This window comes from Rhinolophus sinicus, chromosome 13 (assembly GCF_057876585.1).
Source record: "Rhinolophus sinicus isolate RSI-liver-muscle chromosome 13, RSI-T2T, whole genome shotgun sequence".
Classification (NCBI taxonomy): domain Eukaryota; kingdom Metazoa; phylum Chordata; class Mammalia; order Chiroptera; family Rhinolophidae; genus Rhinolophus; species Rhinolophus sinicus.
Window position 1 is genome coordinate 45,166,563 of NC_142513.1, and position 27,953 is coordinate 45,194,515.

The following is a 27,953-nucleotide window of genomic DNA, read 5'->3' on the forward strand; positions in this document are numbered from 1 at the left end:
AGATGGAATAACAGGGACTGAATTTACCTTACCCTGAAATAAAACAACAGGAAAAATCAGACAGAATGCGTGAAACAAAAGTTTTTCAAAACACTGGGCACTGAGAGATAATAATGAGAGATAGTAATTTCTGGGCGGTGACAGATAGGTGAGCCCTGCAATGACCTCAGCTTACTTCCAGTAGAGAGTTTCCCTGATGCAGCACAGGAAGGGGAAAATTGATGTGGAGCTTGGTCCACTCCCTGCATTGTAGATAAGGAGCTGAGAGTCTAGGGAGACCTACGTGCTTATGGTTTATAGGACAGAGGACCAGAGAGGAGATGGGCCCAGAGACATCTGCAGAGGGGCCATCTGGTGTATTCAGTAGAGTACTGCTCAGCACTATCTGTGAGGAAACTATCTGAAGCTGGGGGAAAAACTTCCTGGGAGGTTTAGATGGAATAGTTCCAGTTCCCTCTAACAAGACCGTAATTCCCAGGACATTGGGTAGAACACTCAGGAACATGATGCTTCAGTAAAGGACACTAGACTGAGCACTGTCCTAGACCCACCTAACAAGACCCAGAAGAACCAAACTGTTTCCAAGCATCTTAAGTGTATCCTAGAATAAGATTCAATAATATTTACAGAAATATAAAAATATCTAGCACCGAACAAAGTAAAATTCATAATGTTTGGTGTCAAATCAGTGATTACCAGATATATTAGTTTGCTCAGGCTGCCATAACAAAGTACCAGACTGAGTGGCTGAAATAATAGAAATTAATTGTTTTACAATTTTGGTGGCTAGAAGTCTGAGATAAAGGTGTTGGCAGCATTGGTTTCTTCGGGAGCCACTCACCTTGGCTTGTAGATGGCCATCTTCTTCCTGTGTCTTTAAATGGTCTTCCCTCTGTGCGTCTTTCTCCAAAGTCTTATTGGATTACGGCCCATCCTAATGACCATTACCTTATTTACCTCTTTAAAGACTCTGTCTCCAAATATAACCACATTCTGAAGTACTGGGGGTTAGGGCTTCAACATTGATGAATTTGGAGCGGGAGGGCACACAATTCAGTCTGTAGCACCAGGCATGCAAAGAGACAAAAAAAATGTGACCTATCATGTGGAGAATAATAACTCAATGGAAACCAACTCAGAACTGACACAGATGTCAGAGTTAGCAAAGAAGGACATTAAAGGCATTATTACAACTGTATTCCATATGTTCAGAAAGTTAAATAGAGTCACGGAAGAGAAGAAAATTACCCAAATCAAATTTCTAAAGATGAAAACTACTATGTGTGATATAAAAGATACATTGAAGAGCATTAATGGCAGATTAGACACTGTAGAAGAAAAGATTCAATTTTCCAATATGCAACACAGAGAGAAAAAATAACCAAAAAATTTTCGGAAGCAGCACTGAGCTGTGGAACAACTTCAGGCAGCCTAATATATGGGTAATTCAAGTCCATAAAGAAGCAAGAGAGAGAGCGAGAATAGTAGAAGAAATAATGGCCAGAAACTTTCTAAGCTTGATGAAAACTATAAACTCACTAAGAATTCAGTGAATGGCCACACAAAAAGACCTGAAGAAAACTACACCAAAGCACATCATAATCAGATTGCTCAAATGCAGTGATAAAGATAAAAAACTTAAACAGCAGCCAGAGGAAAAAAAGACGTATGGAGAAATAAAGATGCAGGCAATAGCAGATTTCTTGTCAGAAAATGCAAGCAATAAGGCAATAGGGCAACATCTTTAAAGCACTGAAAAAACAAACAAACAAATGAAAAACAACTGTCTACCTAGAATTCTTTACCAGGTGAAAATATCTTTGAAACACAAAGACACAATAAGAAGTTCCCAGACATGTGAAAGTTGAGAGAATTCATTACTAGCAGACCTGTACAGTAAGAAACATTAAAGGATGTTCTTCAGGTTGAAGAAAAATTGTACCAGATGAAAATCTGAATCTACATAAATGAATAAAGAACATTGGAAATGACTACGTGAGAAAATATATAAGCTGGTTTTATTAATATAATTTCTTTAAATGAACATTGTTTATGCAAAAATAATAACAATGCTTTGTAAAGTCCATATAAAAATGTAAAATTTCTGAAAACATGCATTTAGCCTGGGAGGGAATAAATGGCAGTGCACTATTGTAAAGTTCTTATATGTGAAATTACATAATTTTACTTGGATGTACAATATGGTAAAGATGGATAGTATAAACATTAAAGCAACCGCTAAAATAACAGGAAAAAAAGAGTTAATAGCAGTCTAACAAAAACAATTAAATGGAATGTTAAGAAATGCTTAATTCAAAGGAAGACAGAACATGAAGAAATGGGGAACAAAGATGGAATAAATAACAAGACAGTCTAAACATCCATTTAAAAGGCAGAGATTATCAGATTGGGTAAAAAAAAGCAATAGCCAACTATATATATGATGCCTACCCCAAAAAAAGGCATTTAAAATATATGTGTGTGTAATTAGATGCCTATCCCTCAGGCTGACAGTTTAGGATAAGTAAATAAGCCTCATTTCACAAAAAGCCTGGGCGCTTTTCCATTGGTTGCATCTGTGCTGGGCCTTGGGGAAGAATATAACAACTCGTATGATCCAGACACCAGTCATATGGTAGAAAGATACCCAACGGTGTCACCAGCCTGCAGTTCTACAAACAACTCAGCTTTGAATCTCACTTTTGAATCTCTGTAACCCAAAGAAACAGCAAAGAAAGCAGTTAAGCTTCCTTGACGATGCTCCCATATGGCAAGGACTGTGACTTATGTGCAGTGTTAAACCTGGCATGTGGTCAGAACTAACATGTCTGCTGAATGTAGGACGGATTCATCAGTGAATCTCAGGACTGTTTATCATATTCCTCCTTCATGTATGGGAGAGTCTGGAGAGAAACAACCAAGATGGAGCATTAGGTAAACGCTGTGTTTACCTTCTCTCCAAATCACATCAAAATTTCAACTAATCTATAAAACAGCCATTATTGAGAATCACCTAAAATCAAGCTGAACTGAAGCCTTTTAACTAAGGATTTGCAGAAGAAGCCACCTCCAGACTGATAGGAAGGTCAGAAACGTGGAACAGGCTGGTCCCACACCTGTGTGTGACCTTTAAAGTTCGAGAGGGCTATTTTAGCTGTAGGGGTACCCCCCCATACCCTAAAGGAACAAGAGATCCTAACCCCACCCCAGCCCAGGGTCCCAGTGCCCAGGAGGGAAGTCCCATGATTTTTATTTGTGAAAACCAGCAGAGATTCTGACTGAGTGAGACTGTGTAGGCTGCGCTCACAGGCACTGCTCTTAAAGGGACTATGCACGGACTTACCCACCAATGGACTTACCCACCACTCTTTGAACTCAAGTGCTGGGGCAGCAGCTGGAAAGGCAGCAGAGACAAATGGTAGGGAATTGAGTTCTCTGGCTTGGGATGGGGCCTGGAGAGGTGGCTTTCTCCTGGGCAGGGGAGTTGGCAGAGGCCATTGTTTCTTTGTTGAGCCCTCCCCCTTCCCAGTGTGTGACAGCTGGCAGCCATTTCTGAGTCTCCTCTGTTAATTTGCCATGCCCTGGTGATTTGAGACCTGGTCCCGCCCAACTTTCAGGTACACCCAGGGCACCTTCAGTGGCTTTTTCGTGCCAACCACCTGCCTTGGCTCAAGCTGCAGACTTTCCTAGGGTCTCTCAAAGGTTCTTGGAACCCAAACAAGCAGCATCTGGCTTCAGTGTGTCCTATACCTCTGGCTGAGCAGCCCTAAGCCAGCATTAGTGACAACTGGCCTTGGTTCGCGGCTTGGCCTCTCCCAGTGCTTTCAAGCATAGCACGGGCCTCAGCCATCTGTGGATTTCTTTCTGGCTCCCACTGGGTGGCCCCGGGTGAGGCACAGGCTGTGGCTGAAGTAGACCTACAGCAGATCCCCTCCAAGGTGGTCCTGGGGCTGGTGCCCCCAATGGCCAGCTTCTAAATGAGCTGGAGCATTACCCAGCTCCCTCCAAGTATGACACACCCAAGGGGTGGATTGGGCAGGCACCAGAGTCCTGCTGGGCAGATCCTGCTCCATAGGATCAGCCCAGGCACAACAACTCTTCCACTATAGTCAAGGCCAGTCCTCGCAACCAGTGAGCCTAAGGGTCAGTCCCTCACATTGATGTGTAATTATCAACCTAGGCTCAACTACAAGAGGCGGGCACACACAACCCACACAAGGGACACACCTTGAATGTGTGACTCAGGTGACCAGAAAGACTGCACCACTGAACGTCACAGCACACCTATTACATAAGGCCACTCTAATAAGACAGGAAGACATAGCAGCCCTACCTAATACATAGAAATAAACACAGGGAGGCAGCCAAAATGGGGAGACAAAGAAACATGTCCCAAATAAAAGAACAGAGCAAAGCTCCAGAAAAAGAACTAAATGAAATGGAGATGAGCAATCTATCAGATACAGAGTTCCAGACACTGGTTATAAGAATGCTCAACGATCTCAGGGAGAACGTCAACAGAGAGATAGGAAACATAAAAATGGAGCTGGAAATCATAAAAAAGAACCAGTCAGAAATAAAGGATACAATAATGGGAACGAAGAATGTATTACAGGGAATCAACAGTAGATTAGATGAAGCAGAGGATCCAACCAGCGATGTAGAAGATAAAGTAGCAGAAAACACCCAACCAGAACAGCAAAAAAAAAAAAAGAACCCCAAAAATTGAGAGTTTAAGGGGCCTCCGGGACAATATCAAACGTACCAACATTCACATTATAGGGGTTCCAGAAGGAGAAGAGAAAGTGCAAGGAATTGAAAACCTATTTGAAGAAATAATGACAGAAAACTTTCCTAACCTGGTGAAGGAAATGGACATACGAGCCCAGAAAGCACAGAGAGTCCCAAACAAGATAAACCCAAAGAGGCCAACACCAAGACACATCATAATTAAAATGCCAAAGGTTAAATACAAAGAGAGAATCTTAAAAGCAGCAAAAAAAAAAAAAAAAGCAGTTAGTTACCTACAACTGAGCCCCTATAAGACTGTCAGCTGATTTCTCAACAGAAACTTTGCAGGCAAGAAGGGAGTGGCAGGAAATATTCCAAGTGATGAAAAACAACGACATACAACCAAGAGTGCACTACCCAGCAAGGCTTTCATTTAGAATTGAAGGATAGATAAGGAGCTTCCCAGACAAGAAAACGGTGAAGGATTTCATGACCACCCAACCAGTATTACAAGGAATCTTAGCTGGACTTCTTTAAGATGGGAAGGGGGTTAAGGGTGGGGAAAGAGGAAAGGATTAAGACGTACAAATTGGTTGTTATACAGTAGTCATGGGGATGTAGGGTATAGCATAAGGAACATAGTCAATAATACTGTATTAACTAGGTGTGGTCCAGATAGGTAGTAGATCTATCAGGGTGATAGATGGGAGTGGGGTTGGGGGCAAGATGAAAAAGGTGAAGGCAATAAGAAATACAAATTGATAGTTAATACAGTATAGGGAATATAATCAACAATGTTGTAAAGATCATGTAAGGTACCAGATGGACACTGGATTTATCAGGGGATCACATCATAAACTGTGTAGATGCCTGACCAATGCATTATATATCTGAAGAGCTGAAATAGAATAATACTGAAAGTCAACTATAACTACAACTACAACTACAACTACATATATATATATATATATATATATATATATATATATATATATATATATTCATGGGATGTGGAGTACAGCATAGGGAAGACAGTCTGTGATATTGTAACAGCTATATAAGATGTCAGAGGGATAGTAGTTTGAAGGGTGGTTATCACTTAATGAGGGGTTTAAATATCTAACTATTAGTGATGCTTTGTACATCTGAAACAAACAAACAAAAAGATTAAAAGTAAAAGAATGGAAAGAAATATATACCATACTAACACTAGTCAAAAGATAGCTGGAGCAAAGGTATAACCAGAGGTACATACAAAGTAGATTTCGGAGCAAAGATATAACCAGAGGTAAAGAAGATCACATCATAATGACAGAGGGATAAGTTAATTAAGAGGACATAACAGTCCTAAGCATTTATATAGATAACTGATAGAGCTTCAAAATACGTAAAGCAAAAATAGAACTTCAAGGAAAATAGACATATCCACAAGTAATAGTAAGAGATTTCAGTAACTGATGGACGTAGGAGGCAGAAAATCAGTAAGGACTTGACCAACACCATCCACCAACTTAACTTGATTGACAGTCCCCCCAACAACAGGAGATAGATATTCTCCTTAAGCGCATGTAGAACATTTACCAGATAAACCATATTTTAGGCCATAAAACAAATTGCAATAACTTAAAAGAATTTAAGTCATGCAAAGTCTGTTCTCTGATCATAAGGAATTAAACTAGAAATCCATTATAGCAAGTTCCCAAAGCATTTGAGAACTGAAAAAACACTTCTGAATAAGCCATGGGTCAAGGAAGAAATCAGAGGAAATTAGAAAGTAGTTCGAACTGAATGAAAATAAAGACACGTGTATGCCCCTACTAAAGCACCTTTGGAGAATTTATAGTATTAAATGCCTATAGTGGAAAGGAAGAAAGGTCTTCAGTCAATGACTTCAGCTTCCATATTAAGAAACTAGAAAAAAAGAACAAATTAAATCCAAAATAAGCAGAAAAAAGCATATGTAATAAAGATTGAATCAGAAATCAATGTAGAAAATAATGTTAATAGGTTTAATCTGTAATAAACAAAAACTGGAAACAACACAAATGTACCACTTTGGTGTGGGATATTGATATTGGGAGAAGTTGTGGGGCAGAAGTATATGATAAATCTCTATACCTTCTGCTCAGTTTTGCTGTGAAACTAAAACCTCTCTAAAAAATAAAGTGTTGTTTTAAAGGAATGAACTATTGATACAGGCAGCAATGTATGAACAAATGAATCTCAAAATAATTATACTGAGTGAAAGAAGCCAGACAAAAGAAATTCCCTTTATATAAAACTCACAAATTCAAACTAATCTGTAGTGACAGAAAGTAGATCTGTGGTTGCTTTGGGGTGGAGAATGGGGACCAGTGGGTGTCAGGAGGGAGGAATTAAACAGGCAAGAGGGAACTTTTGGGGTGATGGCTATGTTCACTATCTTGATGGTTTTACAAACATTAAACTTACCAAATTATACACTTTAATCTGTTCAGTTAATGTCAATTATACCTCAATAAAGCTGTTTAAAAAGCTAAATAAATATTATAGAGCTTTTACGTGAGCATTTTGAAAAAAAATTTTTTTTCCCAGTTTTTGTTCTCTAATTTTTTTCTGGATTTCTGGCAATGTTTCATTCATTCCCAATGAGAATTTGGTGGAATAGAATGAATGGGCAGACTTAGAGGCCCAGGATTTGAGCTCATCCCTAACTGAGACTTTACCTTGAGCGAGTTACTTAATAGCTATGAGCTTAGCTTCCATATCTGTACAATGGGCATGTAATCTGTTCTGCCTACTTCACAGAGTTGTACTAAGATTTCAACAAGATCATATCAGCATTATACAAGAATAAAGTGGTATATAGCTTTTCTTTTCTATCTACTTTTTCTGTTAATTTAAAAGAAGTTCATAGGAGATACATATTTGACATGTTAAATTTGTTTTCCCAGTTTTTATACTTTTTTTTTGAGAGATTAAATTATCTATATTGCCAGTATATGTTAAATACTTGTATTTTTACATGTATTGTCATAGGTTTCAGAACTTTTCTCAGATACTTCTTTGCTATAAAAATAACACTAAAGAGCAGGTAGCTTCTTATTCTAGTTGTAAGGGGTGCTTTGTTTTTTAGAGACTCATGTCTTTAGAGCTACACAAAAGAATGCTTCTTGAGTGAACTAAATGAAAAGAGAGCTACAGTAATTTCCCAAATGAGACAGCCTTTAAAAAGTATTTTTTATTTTTGTAAAATACACATAACAAAATTTACCATTTAACCTTTTTTAAAGTGTACAATTTACTGTTATTAAGCATATTCACACTTGTACAACCATCACTACTACCCTTCTCTAGAATTTTTTCAACTTCCTAAACTGAAACTCTGTACTTGTTAAACATTAACTCCCTACCCACACCCTCCAGAACCTGATAGCCACTGTTACACTTTCTGTCTCTGAATTTAACTATTCTAGGTACCTAATATAAGTGGAATCATATAGTATTTGTACTTTTGTGTCTGGCTTATTTCACTTAGCATAATGTCTGTAAGGTTCATTCATGTTGTAGAATGTGTCAGAATTTCCTTCCCTTTTTAAGATTGAATAATATTCCATTGCATGTATATACCACATTTTCTTTATTCATTGACATGGCCTTATTTTTAGTAGGAATGAGAAAAAAAAATTTTTAATTTATTGGGGTGACAATTGTTAGTAAAATTACATAGCTTTCAGGTGTACAATTCTGTATTACATCATCTATAAATCCCATTGTGTGTTCACCCACCCAGAGTCAGTTCTCCTTCCATCACCATATATTTGATCCCCCTTACCCTCATCTCCCATCCCCCACCCCCCTTACCCTCTGGTAAGAGAAAAATTTTTAAATACCACTTTCCATGCTTGTACTGTTGATAACATAGAAAAGCAGTGTATTGGTTTCCTTCAGTGTATAACTTCCTACCATTTGTGCATCTACCTCTTACATCACCGAAAATCCAGGACCTGAGTGGTCCTGACCTGTACTAGGAAGAACAAAACCATATAAGATGCTAAAAAGATGGCATTACTCCGGCCCCCCTTTGGGGGATGAGGCCAGAAGTTTATCTTCTAGTAATCAGTACTACTTCCATAAAAGAAAGGGGTACCTTGGTTTTCGAACGTCTCCGTTGATGAACATTTCAGTTTACGAATGCTGTAAATCTGGAAGTAAATGCTTCGGTTTTCGAACATGCCTCGGAAGTCGAACATGTCACGTCGCTTCTGCTGAATGCAAGATCCTGAGGCCTAGCTGTCGGCTGTTTTTGAACGTTTCAGAACTTGAACGTTCTTCCAGAATGGATTACATTCGAAAACCGAGGTACAACTGTACATGTATTTGCATAAGGAAAGATTGGGAGGATAAGTAAGTAGCTAATAAAATGGTTACCTAGGCAAGAGGAACAGGATGTGTGGAAACAAATTGGCAGTGAAACTATATTTTATTTTTTGAAGTATGTAAACATAGGAACTTTAAAAAATATATTGGTCAGCTAAAAGCAAAAACAAGTATGTTGATAGAGTATACGAGGTTGGACAATTGAGTTCAAAAACTCATCCTAGAAAAAGTGCTACATATCTCACTGCTGAATATCACTGCAGTCACCTTCGAAGTACTCCCCTTGGAAAGCTATATGCACCGACACCAGTGCCTAGTCGACCCTTCAAAGCAATTTTGGAACTTTTCTGGAATGGCCATCAGAGCTGTCGTCTTTACCCTTGATGTCCTGAATGTCATCAAAATGTCTCCTTTCAATATTTCCTTTATCTTTGGGTAAAGAAAGAAGTCAATGGGGCCAGATCAAGTGAGTAGGGAGGGTGTTCCAAAACAGTTATTTATTGGCTAAAAACTCCCTCACAGACAGTGCTGTGTGAGCATTGTCATGATCCAAGAGCCATGAATTGTTGGCGAAAAGTTCAGGTCGTCTAACGCAGCCTTTTTAGCACTTCCACATAGTAAACTTGGTTAACTGTTTGTCCAGTTGGTACAAACTCATAATGAATAATCCCTCTGATATAAAAAATGGTTAACAACATTGTTGCAACAAGTTTGCAAACACAAGTTGCTTTATCAAATCAGTACCAATGACCAGTCACACATCAGCTGACTCACATGGCCCCAAATGCTCCCCATTGGGCTGGAAATATTGTCCCAACTGGGCAGCCACTTCCCAATACTAGCTCTACCCTTGGGAAGGAATGAGTATAAACTTGGTGGTCTGCTAGCCATCTCCAACACAGATCCTAACTTTATAAGATATAGATAATATGGAATAGAGCTTATAAAGACGTATTACACTAGTATATTAACTAACAGTGGCTTGTTTAGGATCATGTAATTAGAGGTGATTTTTATTTCTAAATGCCTTTTTGCAACGTGCAAATTTGCTACATTTGTCTGTTATCAGGGATGGAATCAAGCTATGAAAAAGTAACCCTTGGAAACAACCAAAATGTCCTTCGATAGATGAATGGATAAAGAAGTTGTGGTATATATACACAATGGAATACTATTCGGCAGTAAGAAAAGATGATATAGGAACATTTGTGACAACATGGATGGATCTTGAGAGAGTAATGCTGAGTGAAACAAGTCAGACAGAAAAAGCAGAGAACCATGTGATTTCACTGATATGTGGTATATAAAACAAAAACAACAAAAGAACAAGACAAACAAATGAGAAACAGAAACTCATAGACACAGACAATAGTTTAGTGGTTGCCAGAGGGTAAGGGGGGCGGGAGGTGGGGGGGAGATGAGGGTAAGGGGGATCGAATATATGGTGATGGAAGGAGAACTGACTCTGGGTGATGAACACACAATGGGATTTATAGATGATGTAATACAGAATTGTACACCTGAAATCTATGTAATTTTACTAACAATTGTCACCCCAATAAATTTAATTAAAAAAAAAAAAAAAAAGAAAATAACCCTTGATGAATATTGTGAATATATTCCATTTTTCTCTCACAGACCATCCTGCAGAGAAGACATCTGCACAGAGCCTTCCTGACATTCTGGGATGGGTGGTCAGTCCTTCAGAATGAAATGCTTGGTCAGAGAGCAGGTCTCACTGGCAGTGGGAGAGTGCTCAAACTGTTTTGTCAGTATTCTTTACTCTGCCAGTAATGTAGGTAAAGATGGAACTTCATTGTTTAATTTGTATTTCTATATGCCATCTTAATGTTACAGGTTTTGGTAACAGGAAATATCTCAAAATAACTCTGTTGCCCTTTACATCTGAAGATAAATTTCCAAAATATTGCTTCATTGTGAGGTTTTGTTTTGTTCAAATTAAAATGGAAGAATGATTTAAAGAGACATTTCATTACAGCTTCAGGGTGGCCTTAACCTAGAGCCTGGATGGCATAGTCCTGGGGCATCTGGTATGTCCTTGTTATCTGGCCTGTGCGATTTAACACGATAGGCTTTTCTGCTCCATTCTCAGCACAAGGAACCCCAGGGCTTAGGGATTCTCAAGTGGATGGGCATTGAGGTGGGAGTCCACTTAGGAGGTCTTTTCAGAAGGCCTAGGTATTTGTCACCAAAGTGGCTCACCCAGAGGTATATGAGACACATTCACCGGAGTGTGGGAAGGAAATATTGGGACTTATAATTATATTCATATTTAGAAATGAACCTTATACATATCCAGACCAATGATACATGTGTATAATTTAATAAGTATGTATTGAGGGCATGCTCCAAAATGTTATTGATCGAACGTATAACCAAAAAAGTTTGTGACTGTTCTGGACATGTTGCGGGCATGGACCAGAGAGGCAGCAGTTGAGGTGACTAGAGGTAGATGGATTTGAAATATGTTTTGGAGACTTGGTGTGGATTGGAAGTGGAAGTAGGGACAAGAAGGGGGGTATCAGGAACAACTGGCGATTTGTCTAGGGCCTGGGGCATGTGGTGTTTGCTGAGATGGAGAACCTGGAGGAGAAGTAGGTTTGGGGGAAGGGGAATGTGGAAGATCAAGAATTCTGTTTTGGACAAGTTAGTTTTGAGTTGCCTGTGAAACTACAAATGGAGGCGCCAAGGAGATGGCTGGACATACGGACCTGCTGCCCAGTCCATTCAGTTCTTCATGTTGTTGATCTTACCTGATGGCCCTCAGTTCAGGTAAAGAAATGAGTATAGGTCAGTGTGGAGCATGTCACACTGCAGAACCCCTGGCTCACTGGTGTGTTTCTTGCTCCCACAACGCGTCCTGCATGGGCTCTATTCCTTGTGGTCACCTGAGTGGCCAGGCCAGTGGGGCATCCATTTCGTCAGCAGTGGCTTCTCCTAAAGTGTCCACCCAGAAGTCAGTGTCTTCTGTTCACTGTTCTGCTCACTGCTCTTCTGTTTCCTTAGGCAAAGTGAGCCACTTGGCCACCCCTAACTTTAAAGAGGGAAGGGACATGCCATCCTAACATGGACCCAAAGAGAACCAGATATAACTGGTGAGTGAGACTGGCGATTGCCACATAATTCTGCAGAAGAATTGATGGGCTCGGCCATTTATAGCACGTCTAACAGTGGAGCAGCACTGGGCTTGTGCAGCACATAGCACTACTACCTCACATTCTTTCCTTGGTTTAGGGCATGCCTTGGGGGGTGGGGACAGAAGCTGCTTAAACAAAACTTCTCCAGGAAGGTCCTTTGACTTGGAGATAAGGTGTCATTGTCCTCAGGACTGAGGGCTGCAGTAGAAGCAAGCTGCCAGGGCTAGGCAGACTCCCCTGAGGAGGCTGGCAACCCTATACCTGCTTACAGTTTAGCCTCCCTTCTGATGCTGCAGGCGGCATTACTGGAGTTGTTTCTAAAGTATCAAACTACTTTTAAGCACTAATGTGATTGAAGAGTAATTGTAACTTACGATACCAGAGCAAGAAATTAGAGCTCAGCTGGATGGTTTAGCCAAGAAAGGGACTGGTGTCAGTGAGGGCTGGACAAAACCAGGATGTGTTCGCCTCTCTCTCTGCCCCAGCGGAGACCCTTTCAGTTCAGTGTTACCTACTCCATGTGCAAGACTCCACGCTAAGCATTTCCCTTCCTTGTTCATTTACGGCTTTTCAAACAGATTCCATTACAGAAGAAATGGAGACTCAGAGAGTCAGTTTGCCCATTGGTCTGGCCAGCTCAGCTCAGCCCCTAGCCCTCATGTTGGAGCCCAGAGCTGAAGTCAGTTGGGGGTCTGGCACCTGTAAATACCAATACATTTTTTTTCTGGAACATGTGACACTATATTTTATTATTAGTTTCATGTGTACAAAACAACATAATGATTAGACATTTATACGCCTCATAAAGTGATAACGCCACCAAGTCTACTACCCCTCTGACATGGTACACGGCTGTTATAATACCTTTGACTATATTACCTATGCTAACCTTTACATCCTGTCTGTGTGTGGGGGGAAATTTTATATATATACACACACATACACACACACGTATACACATATATATTTGACATTCAATATTTTATATTAGTTTTCATATGTATAGCATAGTGGTTACGCATTTATATAATCTATGAAGTGATCCCTCTGTAAGTCCAGTACCCATCTGACACCCTACATAATCTTCACAATATTACTAATTATATTCTGTGTACTGTATTTCACATCCCCATGACTATTTTGCAACTAACAATTTGTACTTCCTAATCCCTTCACCTTTCTCACCCATCCCCGGAACCCTCCTCCCATGTAGCAACCATCAGTTTGTTCTCTGTATTAGTCTTGCTGTTTCTTTGTTCGTTTATTCAGTTCTTTAGATTCCACATATAAGTGAGATCATATGGTATTTGTCTTTCTCAGTATGATTTAACTTAGCTTAATATCCTCTAGGTCCATCCATAGTGTCGTAAATGGTAAGATTTCATTCTTTTTTTTTTTTTGAAGTTTATTGGGGTGACAATTGTTAGTAAAGTACATAAATTCATAAATTTCACGTATACAATTCTGTATTACATCCTCTATAAATCACATTGTGTGTTCACCACCCAGAGTCAGTTCTCCTTCCATCACCATATATTTGATCCCCTTTACGCTCATCTATTACCCTCCTCCCCCCTTACCCTCTGGTAACCACTAAACTATTGTCCATGTCTATGAGTTTTTGTTTCTCAATTGCTTGTCTTGTTCTTTTGTTGTTTTTGGTTTATACATCACATATCAGTGAAATTATACGGTTGTCTACTTTTTCTGACTTATTTCGCTTAGCATTATAATCTCAAGATCCATCCATGTTGTCACAAATGGTCTTATTTCATCTTTTCTTACCGCCTAATAGTATTCCGTTGTGTACATACACCACAACTTCTTTATCCATTCATCCATCTAAGGACATTTTGGTTGTTTCCAAGTCTTGGCCACTGTAAATAAAGCTGCAGTGAACACTGGAGCACACTTACCTTTATGGATAAATGCTTTCAGATTTTTTGGATAGATACCCATGAGAGGGATTGCTGGGTCATATGGTAATTCTATTCGTAATTTTTTGAGGCACCTCCATACTGCCTCCCATAGCAGCTGCACCAGACTCCATTCCCATCAACAGTGTATGAGGGTTCCTTTTTCTCCACAGCCTCTCTGAAACTTATTATTTGTCTGGTTGATGATAGCCATTCTAATCAGGGTGAGGTGATATCTCATTGTGGTTTTTATTTGCATTTCTCTGATAATTAGTGATGTTGAGCATTTTTTCATATGTCTATTTGCCATTTGTATGTCCTCTTTGGAGAAATGTCTCTTCAGGTCCTCTGCCCATTTTTCAATACGGTTGTCTGTTTTTTTGTTGTTGTATTGTATGAGTTCCTTATATATTTTGGGTATTAGCCCCTTATCAGAGGCACTGTTTGCAAAAATCTCTCATTCAGTTGGTTCCTCTTTATTTTGTTGATGGTTTCTTTTGCTGTGCAGAAGCTTTTAAGTTTGATATAGTCCCATTCATTTATTTTAACTTTTACTTCTCTTGCCTTTGGAGTCAAGTTCATAAAATGCTCGTGGAACCTAACGTCCATAAGTTTAGTACCTATGTTTCCTTCTATGCAGTTTATTGTTTCGGGTCTTATGTTTAAGTCTTTGATCCATTTTGAATTAATTTTGGTACATGGTGACAGATTACAGTCCAGTTTCATTCTTTTGCACGTGGCTTTCCAATTCTCCCAGCACCATTTATTGAAAAGGCTGTCTTTTCTCCATTATATGTTTTTTGCTTCTTTGTCAAAAATTATCTGACCATATTTGTGTGGTTTTATTTCTGGGTTCTCAGTTCTATTCCATTGGTCTATGTGTCTGTTTTTCTGCCAATACCATGTTGTTTTGATTATTGTAACCCTGTAGTACAAACTAAAGTCAGAGAGTGTGGTTCCTCAAGCATTGTTCTTTTTTCTTAGGATTGCTTTTGCTATTCGGGGACTTTTGTGGTGTCAAACAAATCTGATGATTTTTTGTTCTGTTTCTTTTAAAAAATGCCATTGGGATTTTGATGGGGATTGCATTAAATCTGTATCTTGCTTTGGAAAATACAGCCATTTTAACTGTTGATTCTTCCAATCCATGAGCACAGAATGTCTTTCCTTTTCTTTACGTCTTCTTCAATTTCTTTTAAAAATGTCTTGTAGTTTTCAGCATATAGGCCTTTCACATCCTTGGTTAAGTTTATTCCTAGGTATGTTATTCTTTTTACTAGAATTGCAAAAGGAATTGTCTTTTTTTCATTTCTTTTTCTGAGATTTCATTGTTAGTATACTGGAATGCATGGACTTTTTAATGTTGATTTTGTAGCCAGCAACTTTACTGTATTCGTTGATTGTTTCTAATAGCTTTTTGGTGGAGTCTTTAGGGTTTTCTGTATAGCATCATGTCATCTACAAAGAGCGACAGTTTAACTTTTTCATTCCCAATTTGGATGCCTTTTATTTCTTTCTCTTGCCTGGTTCCTCTGGTGAGGACTTCCAACACTATGTTGAAAAGCAGAGGTGATAGGGGACAGTCCTGTTGTGTTCTTGAACGTAGAGCAAAGGGCTTCAGTTTTTCACCGTTAATTATGAGATTAGCTGAGGGCTTGTCATATATGGCCTTTATTATGTTAAGGTACTTTCCTTCTATACCTATTTTATTAAGTGTTTTAATCATAAATGGATGTTGTATCTTGTCAAATGCTTTTTCTGCATCAATTGATATAATCATATGATTTTTGTCCTTTATTTTGTTTATGTGATGTATCACATTGATGGATTTGCGTATGTTGAACCAGCCTTGTGCCCCTGGGATAAACCTCACTTGGTCATGACGAATAATCTTTTTAATGCATTGTTGCATTCGATTTGCTAGAATTTTGTTTACGATTTTTGCATCTGTACTCATCAGAGATATTGGTCTGTTATTTTCTTCTTTTGCATTATCCTTACCAGGTTTTGGTATCAGGGTAATGTTGGCCTCATAAAATGAGTTAGGGAGTACTGTCTCTTCAATTTTTTGCAAGAGTTTGAGAAGGACTGGTATTAGATCCTCTTTGAAGGTTTGGTAATTCATTAGTGGAGCCATCTGGTCCCGGAGTTTAGCTTTTGGGAAGGTTGTGGATGACTGATTCAATTTTGTTACTGGTGATCGGTCTGTTTAGATTTTCCAGTTCTTCACGGTTCAGCCTAGGAAGGCTATATTTTTCTAAGAACTTGTCCATTCTTCTAGGTTATTGAATTTGGTGGCATATAGTCCTTCATAGTATTCTTGGATGATCCTTTGTATTTCTGTGGCATCTGTCATAACTTCCCCTTTTTGTTTCTGATTTTATTACTGTCTTCTCTCTTTTTATCTTAGTGAGTCTAGCCAAGGGTTTGTCAATTTTGTTAATCTTTTCAAAGAACCAGCTCTTTGTCACATTAGTTTTTTCTATTGTCTTTTTGTTCTCCATTTCATTTAGTTCTGCTCTGATTTTTATTATTTCCTTTCTACTGCTGACCTTGCATTTCATTTGTTCTTCTTTTTCTATTTCTTTAAGGTGTAACGTGAGGTAATTTATTTGGGATTTTTCTTGTTTCTTGAAATAGGCCTGTAATGATATAAATGTCCCTCTTAAAACTGCTTTCGCTGCATCCCAAAAATTTTAGTAGGATGTATTTTCATTGTCATTTGTTTCTATGTATCTTTTGATCTCTCCTCTAATTTCTTCTTTGACCCGGTTGTTCTTTAAAAGTAAGTTGTTTAATCTCCATGTGTTTGTGTTTTTTCTGCTTTCTTTTTGCAGTTGATATCCCATTTCAAACCCTTGTGATCAGAGAATATGCTTGGTATGATTTCAATCTTCTTAAATTTGCTGAGGCTAGTTTTATGTCCCAATATATGGTCTATCCTTGAGAATGTTCCATGTACACTAGAAAAAAAATGTATAGTCTGATGTTTTAGGTTGAAGTACTCTATAAATGTCAGTTATGTCTGTTTCATTTAATGTGTCATTTAGGGCTGCAATTTACTTATTGATTTTCTGTTTGGATGATCTATGGATAGCTGTCAATGATGTATTTAGGTTTCCTAGTGCAATTGTGTTTTGGTCAATTAGTTCTGTTAGTTACTTGGTATATTTTGGTGCTCCCTGACTGGGGGCATAAATATTGATGACTGTTATGTCTTCTTGTTATATAGTCCCCTTTACCATTATGAAATGTCCGTCTTTGTCTCTTGTTATCTTTTTCACCCTGAAGTCTGTTTCATCTGATATCAGTATGGCTACACCTGATTTCCTCTGGATACCATTTGCTTGGAGTGTCAATTTCCACCTTTCATTTTGAGTTATGTTTGTCCTTGTAGCTGAGATGTGTCTCTTGGAAACAGCACGTGATTGGGTTGTTTTCTGATCCAATCTGCTACTCTGTGCCTTTTTATTGGTGAGTTCAGTCTGTTTACATTTACGGTGATTATTGGTATGTGAGGATTTCCTATCAATCTATCTTTAGTGTTCTGGTAAGACTGTGTCTCCAGTGTTTCTTTGCTTTTTTGTTGTCTATTATTTCTGTGTGGTGGTATTCTATGACTTTTCCCTCTGTTTCTTCTTTTATTACAGTATATATTTCAGTTCTGGATTTTTTTTGGCTGGTTACCATTAAGTTTACATAAAGTTTGATATTTAGAGTATTCCGTTTTCTTCAGCATGCTTACTTTCTATGTTCCCATATTCCGATCCAGGCCTTTACTCTCCCCCTTTTTATGTTTTGGTTGCCACAAATTGTCCCTGTTGGTGGTGGTCAAATAGCCTCCTTTAGTATTTCTTGTAGTGCAGGTCATGTGTTAGAAAATTCCCTCAGCTTCTGTATGTCTGGAAAGGTGTTTATTCCTCCTTCATATCTAAAGGATATCTTTGCTGGGTATATTATTCTTGGCTCATAATTTCTCTCTTTCAATAGTTTGAATATTTGGTTCCACTCCCTCCAGGCTTGTAGAGTTTTTGCTGAAAAATCTGATGATATTCAAATGGGCTTTCCTTTGTAGGTTACCATCTTCTTTTCCCTGGATGCCTTGAGGATTCTTCCTTTATCATTGATTTTTGACAGCTTCAATACAATGTGCCTTGGAGAAGGCCTGTTGGGGTTGAGGTAGTTATGTGTTCTATTTGCTTCTTGGATTCAAGGATGCAGTTCTTTCCACAAGTTTGGGGAGTTCTCATCGACTATTTGTTTGAATATACTCTGTGGAATATACTCTCTCTTTCTTCTCCTTCTGGTATGCCCGTTATTTTCATATTGCTGTTTCTGATAGAGTCAGAAAGTTTCTGTAGAGTTCTTTCATTTCTTTTAAGTCTCAAGTCTCTTTCTTCTTCCATCCTTGTCATATCCAGATTTCTAACTTCGATGTCACTGATTCTTTCCTCCATCTGGTCAACTCTACTACCTAAGCTGCCTATTTCATTCTTCATTTCTTCTATTGAGTTCTTCATCTCCAGAAATTCTTTTGGTTCTTTTGTAAAATTTCGATGTCTTTGGTAAAATGTTCATTGTGTTTCTGAGTTCATTAAACTGCCTGTCTATGTTTTCTTGCATCTCGTTGTGTTTTTTAAGAACTGTTATTTAAGTCACATATTTCCATATCTTTAAGTTCATTTTCTGGAGACTTTTCACTTTCTTTCTGAGCTGTCTTGTTGCCTTGGTTATTCATGGCAGTTAATAATTTATTATTTCTCTTCCTAGACATCTACAGGAGTGGGTTCTGCAACAGGTTGATAGAAAGAGGTCTCCGTTTTGTTTTCCAGTAGGTGTTGGTAGAATGTTTAATTTTCTCTCCAATGCAGCCTTTTATTCTCTCTCACACTGTAGTGTTATGTTTTCTCTGCACTATTCCTGCTTCTCACACAATGGGGGGGATTCCCTAGAAAGCGGGCTTCTCCTCTGTGTACTGTTGGCCTTGGTCATACGGCACCACCTCCATGGGGGGATGTGGAGAGCTTCTGAGTTTCCAAAGCTCTTTCTGTCCCAGAGTCAGAGTCTATGTGTTTCACCAGTTCTGTTTACTCCTGCACGGATCCACCCAGCTAAGTGGGGAGAGGGGCGGGGTGTGTTGTGAGAGGTGGCCCAGAGCAATGGCAGCGACCACCACCACAGCCAGTCCAGCTTCCACAGCTCCTTCCCCTTTGATGGAACTAGTTGTTCTACGAGTCTGTGTCAGTGGACCACAGTTCTCAGAACTGCAAATATTTTGTTCTTTTGATCTGACACTGCTGCTGTTCCACTTGTAGCCCTGGGCAGATGGAGGCGGAGCGAGCTATGGGAGGAGAAGGAGAGGGCAGCTAGTCTCAGTGCCTAAGGCTTCCATTGTCTATTCAGCAGTGAGGGCTTAAACCACCGTTTTCAGTCTTCTTCCCTCAGTGTTTTCTCCGAGGTGTTTGCCATGAGCGTTGGGTTCAGCCGTGTTGTATGCTGTCACCTGTGGGCCATATACAGAGCCCTAGCAGTCCGAGTTCTTCCCTCTCCCGCAGCTGCAGTAGTTTCAGGAGCTCGGAACACCAAGCTAGGTCCGTTTCCTATGCCCACTCAGCCCTGTCTCCACACTTCTCCCTTCTCTTCTCCCCTGTTCGCGCAGTTTGCCCACCTTTAGGTGATTTTAGTAGTGATCCTCTCGCCTGTCTGCTGCGCAGGGAGTCCTTTGTCAAGTTATAGTTGTTCAGTTTGTTGTAAATTCCAGGGGAGATTTCCAGAGGCCCACCTCACGTTGCCATTTTTATTAATGTCTTAACATTCTTTTTTATGACAATAGAGTAATATTATATTGTATAAATGTACCACAATTTTTTATCCAGTTGTCTATTTATGGGCATTTCGGTTGTTTCCATATCGTGGACATTGTGAATAGTGCTACAGTGAACACAGGGGTGCATGCATTTTTTTGAATTAGTGTTTTGGATTTCTTTGGAAAGTATCCAGGAGTGGAATTGCTGGGTCATAAATTGCTGGGTCAAATTAGTTTTTTGAGGAATGGCCATACTGTTTTCCATAGTGGCTGCACCAGTTTGCAATCCCACCGACAGTGCACAAGGTTTCCCTTTTCTCTACATCCTCGCCAACACTTGTTGTTTTTTGATGATGGACATTCTGACAGGAGTGAGGATTTATCTCATTATTGTTTTTATTTGCATTTCTCTGATGAAAGACACTAACCATCTTTTCATATGTCTGTCAGCCATTTGTATGTCCTCTATGGAGAAATGTCTATTCAGGGCCTCTGCCCATTTTTTTAATTGGATTGTTTGTTTTTTTGATGTTGAGTTGTATGAGGTATATTACATATATATAATATGTATGTATGTGTGTGTGTGTGTATATATATATATATATATATATATATATATATATATATATATATACCCCTTACAGATGTATCATTGGCAAATATCTTCTCCCATTCAGTGGGATGTCTTTTCGTATTGTTGATGGTTTCCTGTGCTGTGAAAATAGTTTTTAGTTTGATGTTGTCTCATTTGTTTATTTTTCTTTTCTTTCCCTTGTCAAGGAGAGATATCAATAAAAATATTACTAGGGGTAACGTCTGAGTTTACTTCCTGTATTTTCTTCTAGGAGATGTTTGGTTTCAGGTCATACATTTAAGTCTTTAATCCATTTTGAAATCTTGTATATGGAATAAGAACGTGGTTCAGTTTCTTTTTCTTTTTTTCTTTTCTTTTCTTTTTTTTTTTTTTTTTTTTTTTTGGAGTGTATCCAGTTTTGCCAGCACCATTTATTGAATAGACTATCTTTACTCCAGCGTAAATTTTTGCTTCCTTTGTCATAGATTAAATGACCATGTAGGCATGGATTTATTTCTGGGCTCTCTATTCTGCCTCTTTTTATACCAGTACCATGCTATTTTGATTATGATTTTGTATTATAGTATAATTTGATATCAGGTTTCTCAATACTGCCAGCTTTGTTCTTATTTCTCAGAATGGCTGTGGCTATTTAGAGTCTTTTATAGTTCTATATAAATTTTAGGATTTTTTGTAGTAGTTCTGTGAAAAATGCCATTGGTATTTTGATAGAGATTGCATTGACTCTATATATTGCTTTGGGTAGTATGGATGTTTTGATGATGTTAATTCTTTCTATCCATGAACACGATATGATATATGCTTTTATTTATTTGTATCATCCTTATTTTTTTTTCAGTGTCTTAGTGTTTTCCTAGTACAGGTTTTTATCTCCTTGGATAATTTTATTCCTAGCTATTTTACTTTTTTTTATGGAATTGTAAATGGGATTTTCATCTTAATTTCTCCTTCTGACAGGTCATTATTGGTGTATAAAAATGCAAGTGATTTCGTAATATTAATTTTGTATCTTGCTACATTACTGATACAAATTTAATTTCGTAATATTAATTTTGTATCTTGCTACATTAATTTATCAGTTCTAATAGTTTTTTGATGGAATCTTTTGGGGGTTTTATATATAGTATCATGTCATCTGCAAATAATGTCAGTTTTACTTCTTCCTTTCCAGTTTGGATGCCTTTTATATCTTCTTCTTGTCTGATTGCTGTGGGTAGGACCTTCAATATAGTATTGAAGTGGGCATCCTTGTCTTGTTGCTGATCTTAAGCAGAATGCTTTTTGCTTTTCCCCATTGAGTATATGTGGGTATGTCATATATGACCATTATTATGTTGAGATATGTTCCCTCTATTCCCACTTTACTGATAGTTTTTATTGTAAATGGATGCTGGATATTGTCAAATGCTTTTTCTGCATCTATTGATATAACCATATGATTTTTGTTTTTCATTTTGTTTGTGTGGTGTATCATGTTAATTAATTTGCAAATATTGAACCAATGTTGTGTACCAAGAATGAATCCCACTTGATTGTGGTGTATAATCTTTTTAATGTATTGCTAAATTCGGTTTGCTAATATTTTGCTCAGAATTTTTGCATCTAGGTTCATTAGAAATATCGGCCTATGGTTTTCTTTTTTTGTAATGTCTTTGTCTGGTTTTGGAATCAGGGTAATGTTGGCCTCGTAAAATGAGATTGGGAACCTTCCCTTCTGTTGAAGTGTTTGGAATAGTTTGAGAAAAATAGCTGTTAATTCTTTTTCAAATGTTTGGTAAAATTCACTTGTAAAGCCATCTGGTTGATGGCTTTTGTTTTTTGGGAGCTTCTTGATTACTGATTTGATTTCCTTAGTAGTAATTAGGTTAGTTCAAATTTTCTGTTTCTTTCTGATTCAGTCTTGGAAGCTTGTATGCTTCTAGGAATTTACCTATTTTTCCATATTGTCCAATTTGTTGGTGTATAATTGCTCACAGTATTTTCTTAAATTTTTGTTGTATTTCTGTGGTATCCATTGTTAATTCTCTTTCATTTCTTATTTATTTGGGTCCTCTTTCTTTTTTTCTTGATGAGTCTGGTTAGTTTTCTTAATTTTGCTTACCTGTTCAAAAAAACAGCTCTTGGTTTCATTGATCTTTTGTATTACTTTTTTAGCTTCTATTTCATTTATTTCCACTCTGAGCTTTATTATTTCCTTCCTGCATTCATTTTGGGCTTTGTTTACTATTCTTTTTCCCATTCCCTTAGGTGTAAAATTAGACTGTTTATTTGAGACTTTCTTGTTCCTTTAGGTAGGCCTGCAGTGCTGTGAATTACCCTGTTAGGATTGCTTTTGCTATGTACCATAGATTTGGTGTTGTTGTTTTCATTTTCATTTGTCTCAAGATATCTTTTGAATTCTTCTTTGATCTCATTGTTGATCCATTCATTATTTAGTAGCATGTTATTTAGCTTCCATGTGTTTGTGTGTTTTTCAGGGTGTTTTTTCATTGATTTCTAGTTTCATATCACTGTGGTCAGAGAAGACACTTCATATGATTTCAATTTTCTTAATTTTATTGAAACTTGTTTTGTGTCCTAGCATATAGTCTATCTTGTAAAGTGTTCCATGTGCACTTGAAAAGATGGTATATTCTTCTTCTTTGGGTGAAATGCTCTAAAAATGTCAATTAAATCCATCTGGTGTAGGGTATCATTTAAGGCCACTGTTTCCTTGTTGATTTTCTGTCTGAAAGATCTGTCCTTTGGGGTCAGTGGAGTGTTAAAGTCTCCTACTGTGATTACTGTTGCTGTCTGCCTTTATATCAGTCAATATTTGTTTTATATATTTAGGTGCTCCTATGTTGGGTGCATAAATGTTTACTAGGGTGATGTCCTTTTGTTGGATCGATCCCTTTATTATTTTGTAATGTCCTCTTTCGTCTCTTATTATGCTCTTCATTTTAAAAACTATTTGTCTGACATAAGTATTGCTACCCCAGCCTTTCTCTGCTTTCCATTTCCATGAAATATCTTTTCTGTTTCTTTACTTTCAGCTGTGTGTGTCTTTCAATCTGAGGTGGGTCTCTTGTAGACAGCACTTGCATGGGTCTTGTTTCTTTATCCACTCAGCTACCCTATGTCTTTTGATTGGAGCATTTAATACATTTATATTTACAGAGATGATTGATAGGTACATAGTTATTGCCATTTTATTATTCATATTTTTGATCTTCGTTTATTTTCCCCTCTCTTCTGCTGAATGATGTCCTTTTAACATTTCTTATCATACTGGCTTGGTGGCAATGAATTTCTTTAGCTTTTCCTTGTGTGGGAAGCTCTTTATCTCTCCTTCAATTTTAAATGATAGACTTGCTGGGTAGAGTAGCCTTGGTTGTAGGCCCTCGTTTTTCATCACTTTGAATATTTCCTGCCACTCCCTCAGGCCTGTAAAATTTCTGTTGAAAAATTGGCTGGTAATCTTATAGGAGGTTCTTTGTAAGGAACTAGTTGTCTTTCTCTTGTTGCTTTTATGATTCTCTTTGTCTTTAATCTTTGCCATTCTAATCGCAGTATATCTTGGTGTTAACCTTTTTGGATTCATCTTGTTTAGGACTCTCTGTACTTCCTGAGCTTGTATGTCTGTTTCCTTGCCAGGTTAGGGAAGTTTTCAGTCATTATTTCTTCAGATAGGTTCTCGATCTCTTGCTTTCTCTCTTCTTCTGGTACTCCTATGATGTGAATATTGTTATGCTTGATGGTGTCCAAAGGTCCCTTAAGCTACCTTTGTTTTTTAAAATTCTTTTTTCATGTTGTTGTTTTGATTGTTTTTTTTCTGCTACCTTGTTTTCCAAATCGCTGATTCAATCCTGTGCTTTATCTATCTAATCTGGTGTTGATTGCTTCTAGCGTATTTTTCATTTCAGTTATTGTATTCTTTATTTCTAACTTGTTCGTTTTTATGGTTTCTGTGTTCTTCTTTATGCTTACTATCTCTTTGTTGAAATTCTCACTAAGTTCCTTAAGCATTCTTATAACCAGTGTTTTGAATTCTGTCTTTGGTAGGTCAGTTGTCTCTAATATTTCATTTGGTTGTATTTCTGGATGTTTCTCCTGTTTGTTTGTTTTGGTTTTTTTTTAAAGATTTTTATTGGGGAAGGAGAACAGGACTTTATTGGAGAACAGTGTGTACTTCCAGGACTTTTTTCTTTTTTCCAAGTCAAGTTGTTGTCCTTTCAGTCTTAGTTGTGGAGGGCGCAGCTCAGCTCCAAGTCCAGTTGCTGTTACTAGTTGCAGGGGGCGCAGCCCACCATCCCGTGCGGGAGTCAAACCAGCAATCTTGTGGTTGAGAGCCCACGCTCCAACCAACTGAGCCATCCAGGAGCTCAGCGGCAGCTCAGCTCTCAAGGGGCCATGTTCACTTTTAGTTGCAGGGGACGCTGCCCACCATCCCTTGCAGGAGTCGAGGAATCGAACTGGCAACCTTGTGGTTGAGAGGATGCGTTCCAACCAACTGAGCCATCCAGGAGCTCAGTGGCAGTTCAGCTCAAGGTGCCGTGTTCAATCTTAGTTGCAGGGGGCGCTGCCCACCATCCCTTGCGGGACTCGAGGAATTGAACTGACAACCTTGTAGTTGAGAGCCCTCTGGCCCATGTGGGAATCGTACCGGCAGCCTTCGGAGTTAGGAGCATGGAGCTCTAACCGCCTGAGCCACCGGGCTGGCCCCATTTATTTATTTTTTTACTTAGTTTATTGGGGTGAGAATTGTTAGTAAAGTTACATAGATTTCTGGTGTACAATTCTATATTACATCATCTATATATCACATTGTGTGTTCACCACCCAGAGTCAGTTCTCTTTCCATCACCATATATTTAATCCCCTTTACCCTAATGTACCGTCCCCCTCCTCTCTTACCTTCTGTAACTACTAAACTATTGTCTGTGTCTATGAATTTTTGTTTCTTCATTTGTTTGTCTTGTTCATTTGTTGTTTTCAGTTCTATATACCACATGTCAGTGAAATCACATGGTTTTCAACTTTTTCTGTCTGACTTACTGCGCTCAGCGTAATAATCTCAAAATCCATCCATGTTGTCGCAAATGGTACTATTTCAAAATCTTTTCTTATGGCAGACTAGTATTCCATTGTGTATACATACCACATCTTTATCCAGTCATCTTTTGAAGGACACTTTGGTTGTTTCCATGTCTTGACTACTGTAAATAAAGCTGCAATGAACATCGGAGCACATATATCTTTACAGATAGATGTTTTCAGATTTTTTGGGTAGATACCCAGGACAGGGATTGCTGTGTCATATGGTAATTCTATTCTTAATGTTTTGAGAAACCTCCACACTGCCTTCTATAGCGGCTGCACCAATCTGCATTCTCACCAACAGTGTATGAGGGTTCCTTTTTCTCACAGCCTCTCCAACACTTGTTACTATTTGTCTTGTTGATGATAGCCATTCTGACTGGGGTGAGGTGATATCTCATTATGGTTTTTATTTGCATTTCTCTGATGACTAGTGTCTCCTATTCTTTTATTTGGAACACATTTCTTTGTTTCCTCATTCTGGCTGCCTCTCTGTGTTTGCTTCTATGTATTAGGTAGGTCTCCTATGTCTCTCAGTCTTTGCTGGGCAGCCTTATGTAGTGTGTGTCCTGTGTGGTCCAGTGGCGCATTGTCCCTGATCTTGTGTGTGTGTGTTCCAGGAGTGTCCCTTGTGTGTGTATTCTGTTGTAGGTGAGCCTTGATTCCTTTTGGTGTGATGGTGAGTGGGATTGACTCCCAGGCTGAATGACCAAGGATTGGCTACACCCATGGTGTATGAGCTGCTATGTGGCAGGTAACCCTTCAGAAGGGCATCCACCCCCACCAGCTCTTGTGCCTGTTGCAACTACCCTTTGGGTTTGTCTCCTTTGGGGCTAACAAGATAGTGCTCTCATGTGGTCTGAAGCTGGCCTCTAAGTATGGTGTTTCTGTCATCACTTGGGAGGTGCTCCTCTGCAGGCCAATTTTAGCCTTTCCTGTGACTGGCCTGAGGCTACCTGGTAGGAGCTACCCTGTTTCCCCGAAAATAAGACCTAGCCGGACCATCAGCTCTAATGTGTCTTTTGGAGCAAAAATTAATATAAGACCCAGTCTTACTTTACGATAAAACCCGGTCTTATCTAACATAATATAATATAAAACTGGGTCTTTTATTAATTTTTGCTCCAAAAGACACATTAGAGCTGGTAGTCCGGCTAGGTCTTATTTTCAGGGAAACATGGTATATGTGGTTGGTTGCTGCCTATGGCAGACCTGGAGGTATTGTGGGTGGCCTCTCTGTGAACCAAGGGTGGTTTCCACCATTACTGGGCCTGGGACAGCTTAGTAAAAGACTCAGGGCCTTCTAGGCCTCTGGGCTAGTTGACCTGGCATTGACAGAGGCTGTGGCGATACAGCACTAGCTGGGCGGTTTGGGATTCCAGGGAGTCATGAGGTGTGACTGGTGATTTTTACCAGGTTAATGCTGATTCAGTTCTTGCACCCATGCCCGACCTGTGACCACTTTGGAAAACTGAGAACACTGCAGCCAGCCAGCCAGCCAGCTACCACTGTCCTAGGACTCACAGATCCCCAAGCGCCACCAAGAGAGGCTGTGGCACAAGTTGTGGCTCACTGTCTGCCACCAGAGTTCTCTGGGCAGCTGCAGACTGCTGCTGTAAAAGGCTTCTGCAGCTTGTGGTGCAGGGCTATCCACCCAAGAGCCAAGAGTGCTGCCAGCAATGTAGCACTAGTTGAGCGGGGCAGCGTTTTTGGGAATTACAGGATGTGTGTCGTGGTTTTTACAAAGTTAATGCAGTTTCAGTTTTTACACTGGGTGCCAGGCCCATGACCACTTCGCAAAAATGCCTTGAATGAAACCACAGCCAGCTATTACTTGCCTCAGGTTGGCAGGTTTCCAAGAACCACCCAAGAGAGGCTGTGGTACAGGTTGTGGCTCACTGCCCACTCTCAAAAGTTCCCCAGGCCACTGTGGGTTGTCCGCTGTTGTAGGAGGCTTCTGCAGCTTGTGGGTCAGGGCTGGTGTCCCGGAGCCAAGAGTGCCCCAGGCAATGAGTGTTACCTGTGCGAGGCAGGGATCTAGGGCGTCACCAAGATGGTGCACATGCATGCATTATTTTCAGACCACTGCTGTTGCAGATTATCCCTTTGGGGGAGGGTTCAGCATAGAAAAGATGGGCCTTCCTGTAGGCTACACGTGAGGCAGGCTTCACACAGGGACAATGGGTGCTGTCCTTCCAGCCCTCACCTCAAAGCCACACGACTCAATTTTTCCAGGTATCTCTCTAGCACCTCTTGAGTTGCCGCCCCTCCACCAGAGACCAGGGGAGTGTTTTCAAGTGAGTGATTCT

General features: G+C 39.1%; 1 protein-coding gene across 2 annotated transcripts in view; it reads left to right on the forward strand.

The window, feature by feature from the left end:
- ABHD12 (abhydrolase domain containing 12, lysophospholipase) overlaps positions 1-27,953 on the forward strand; it is a 73,159-nt gene that overhangs the window by 11,137 nt on the left and 34,069 nt on the right. The window contains exon 2 of one of the 2 annotated variants that reach the window (XM_074318286.2): positions 12,118-12,206. The exons of the other annotated variant lie outside the window; for it this stretch is intronic. Within the exon in view, the coding sequence (XP_074174387.1) occupies positions 12,178-12,206 (29 nt within the window). The 5' untranslated portion in view covers positions 12,118-12,177. The remainder of the gene's footprint in view (positions 1-12,117; positions 12,207-27,953) is intronic. 2 annotated transcript variants of the gene reach the window in all.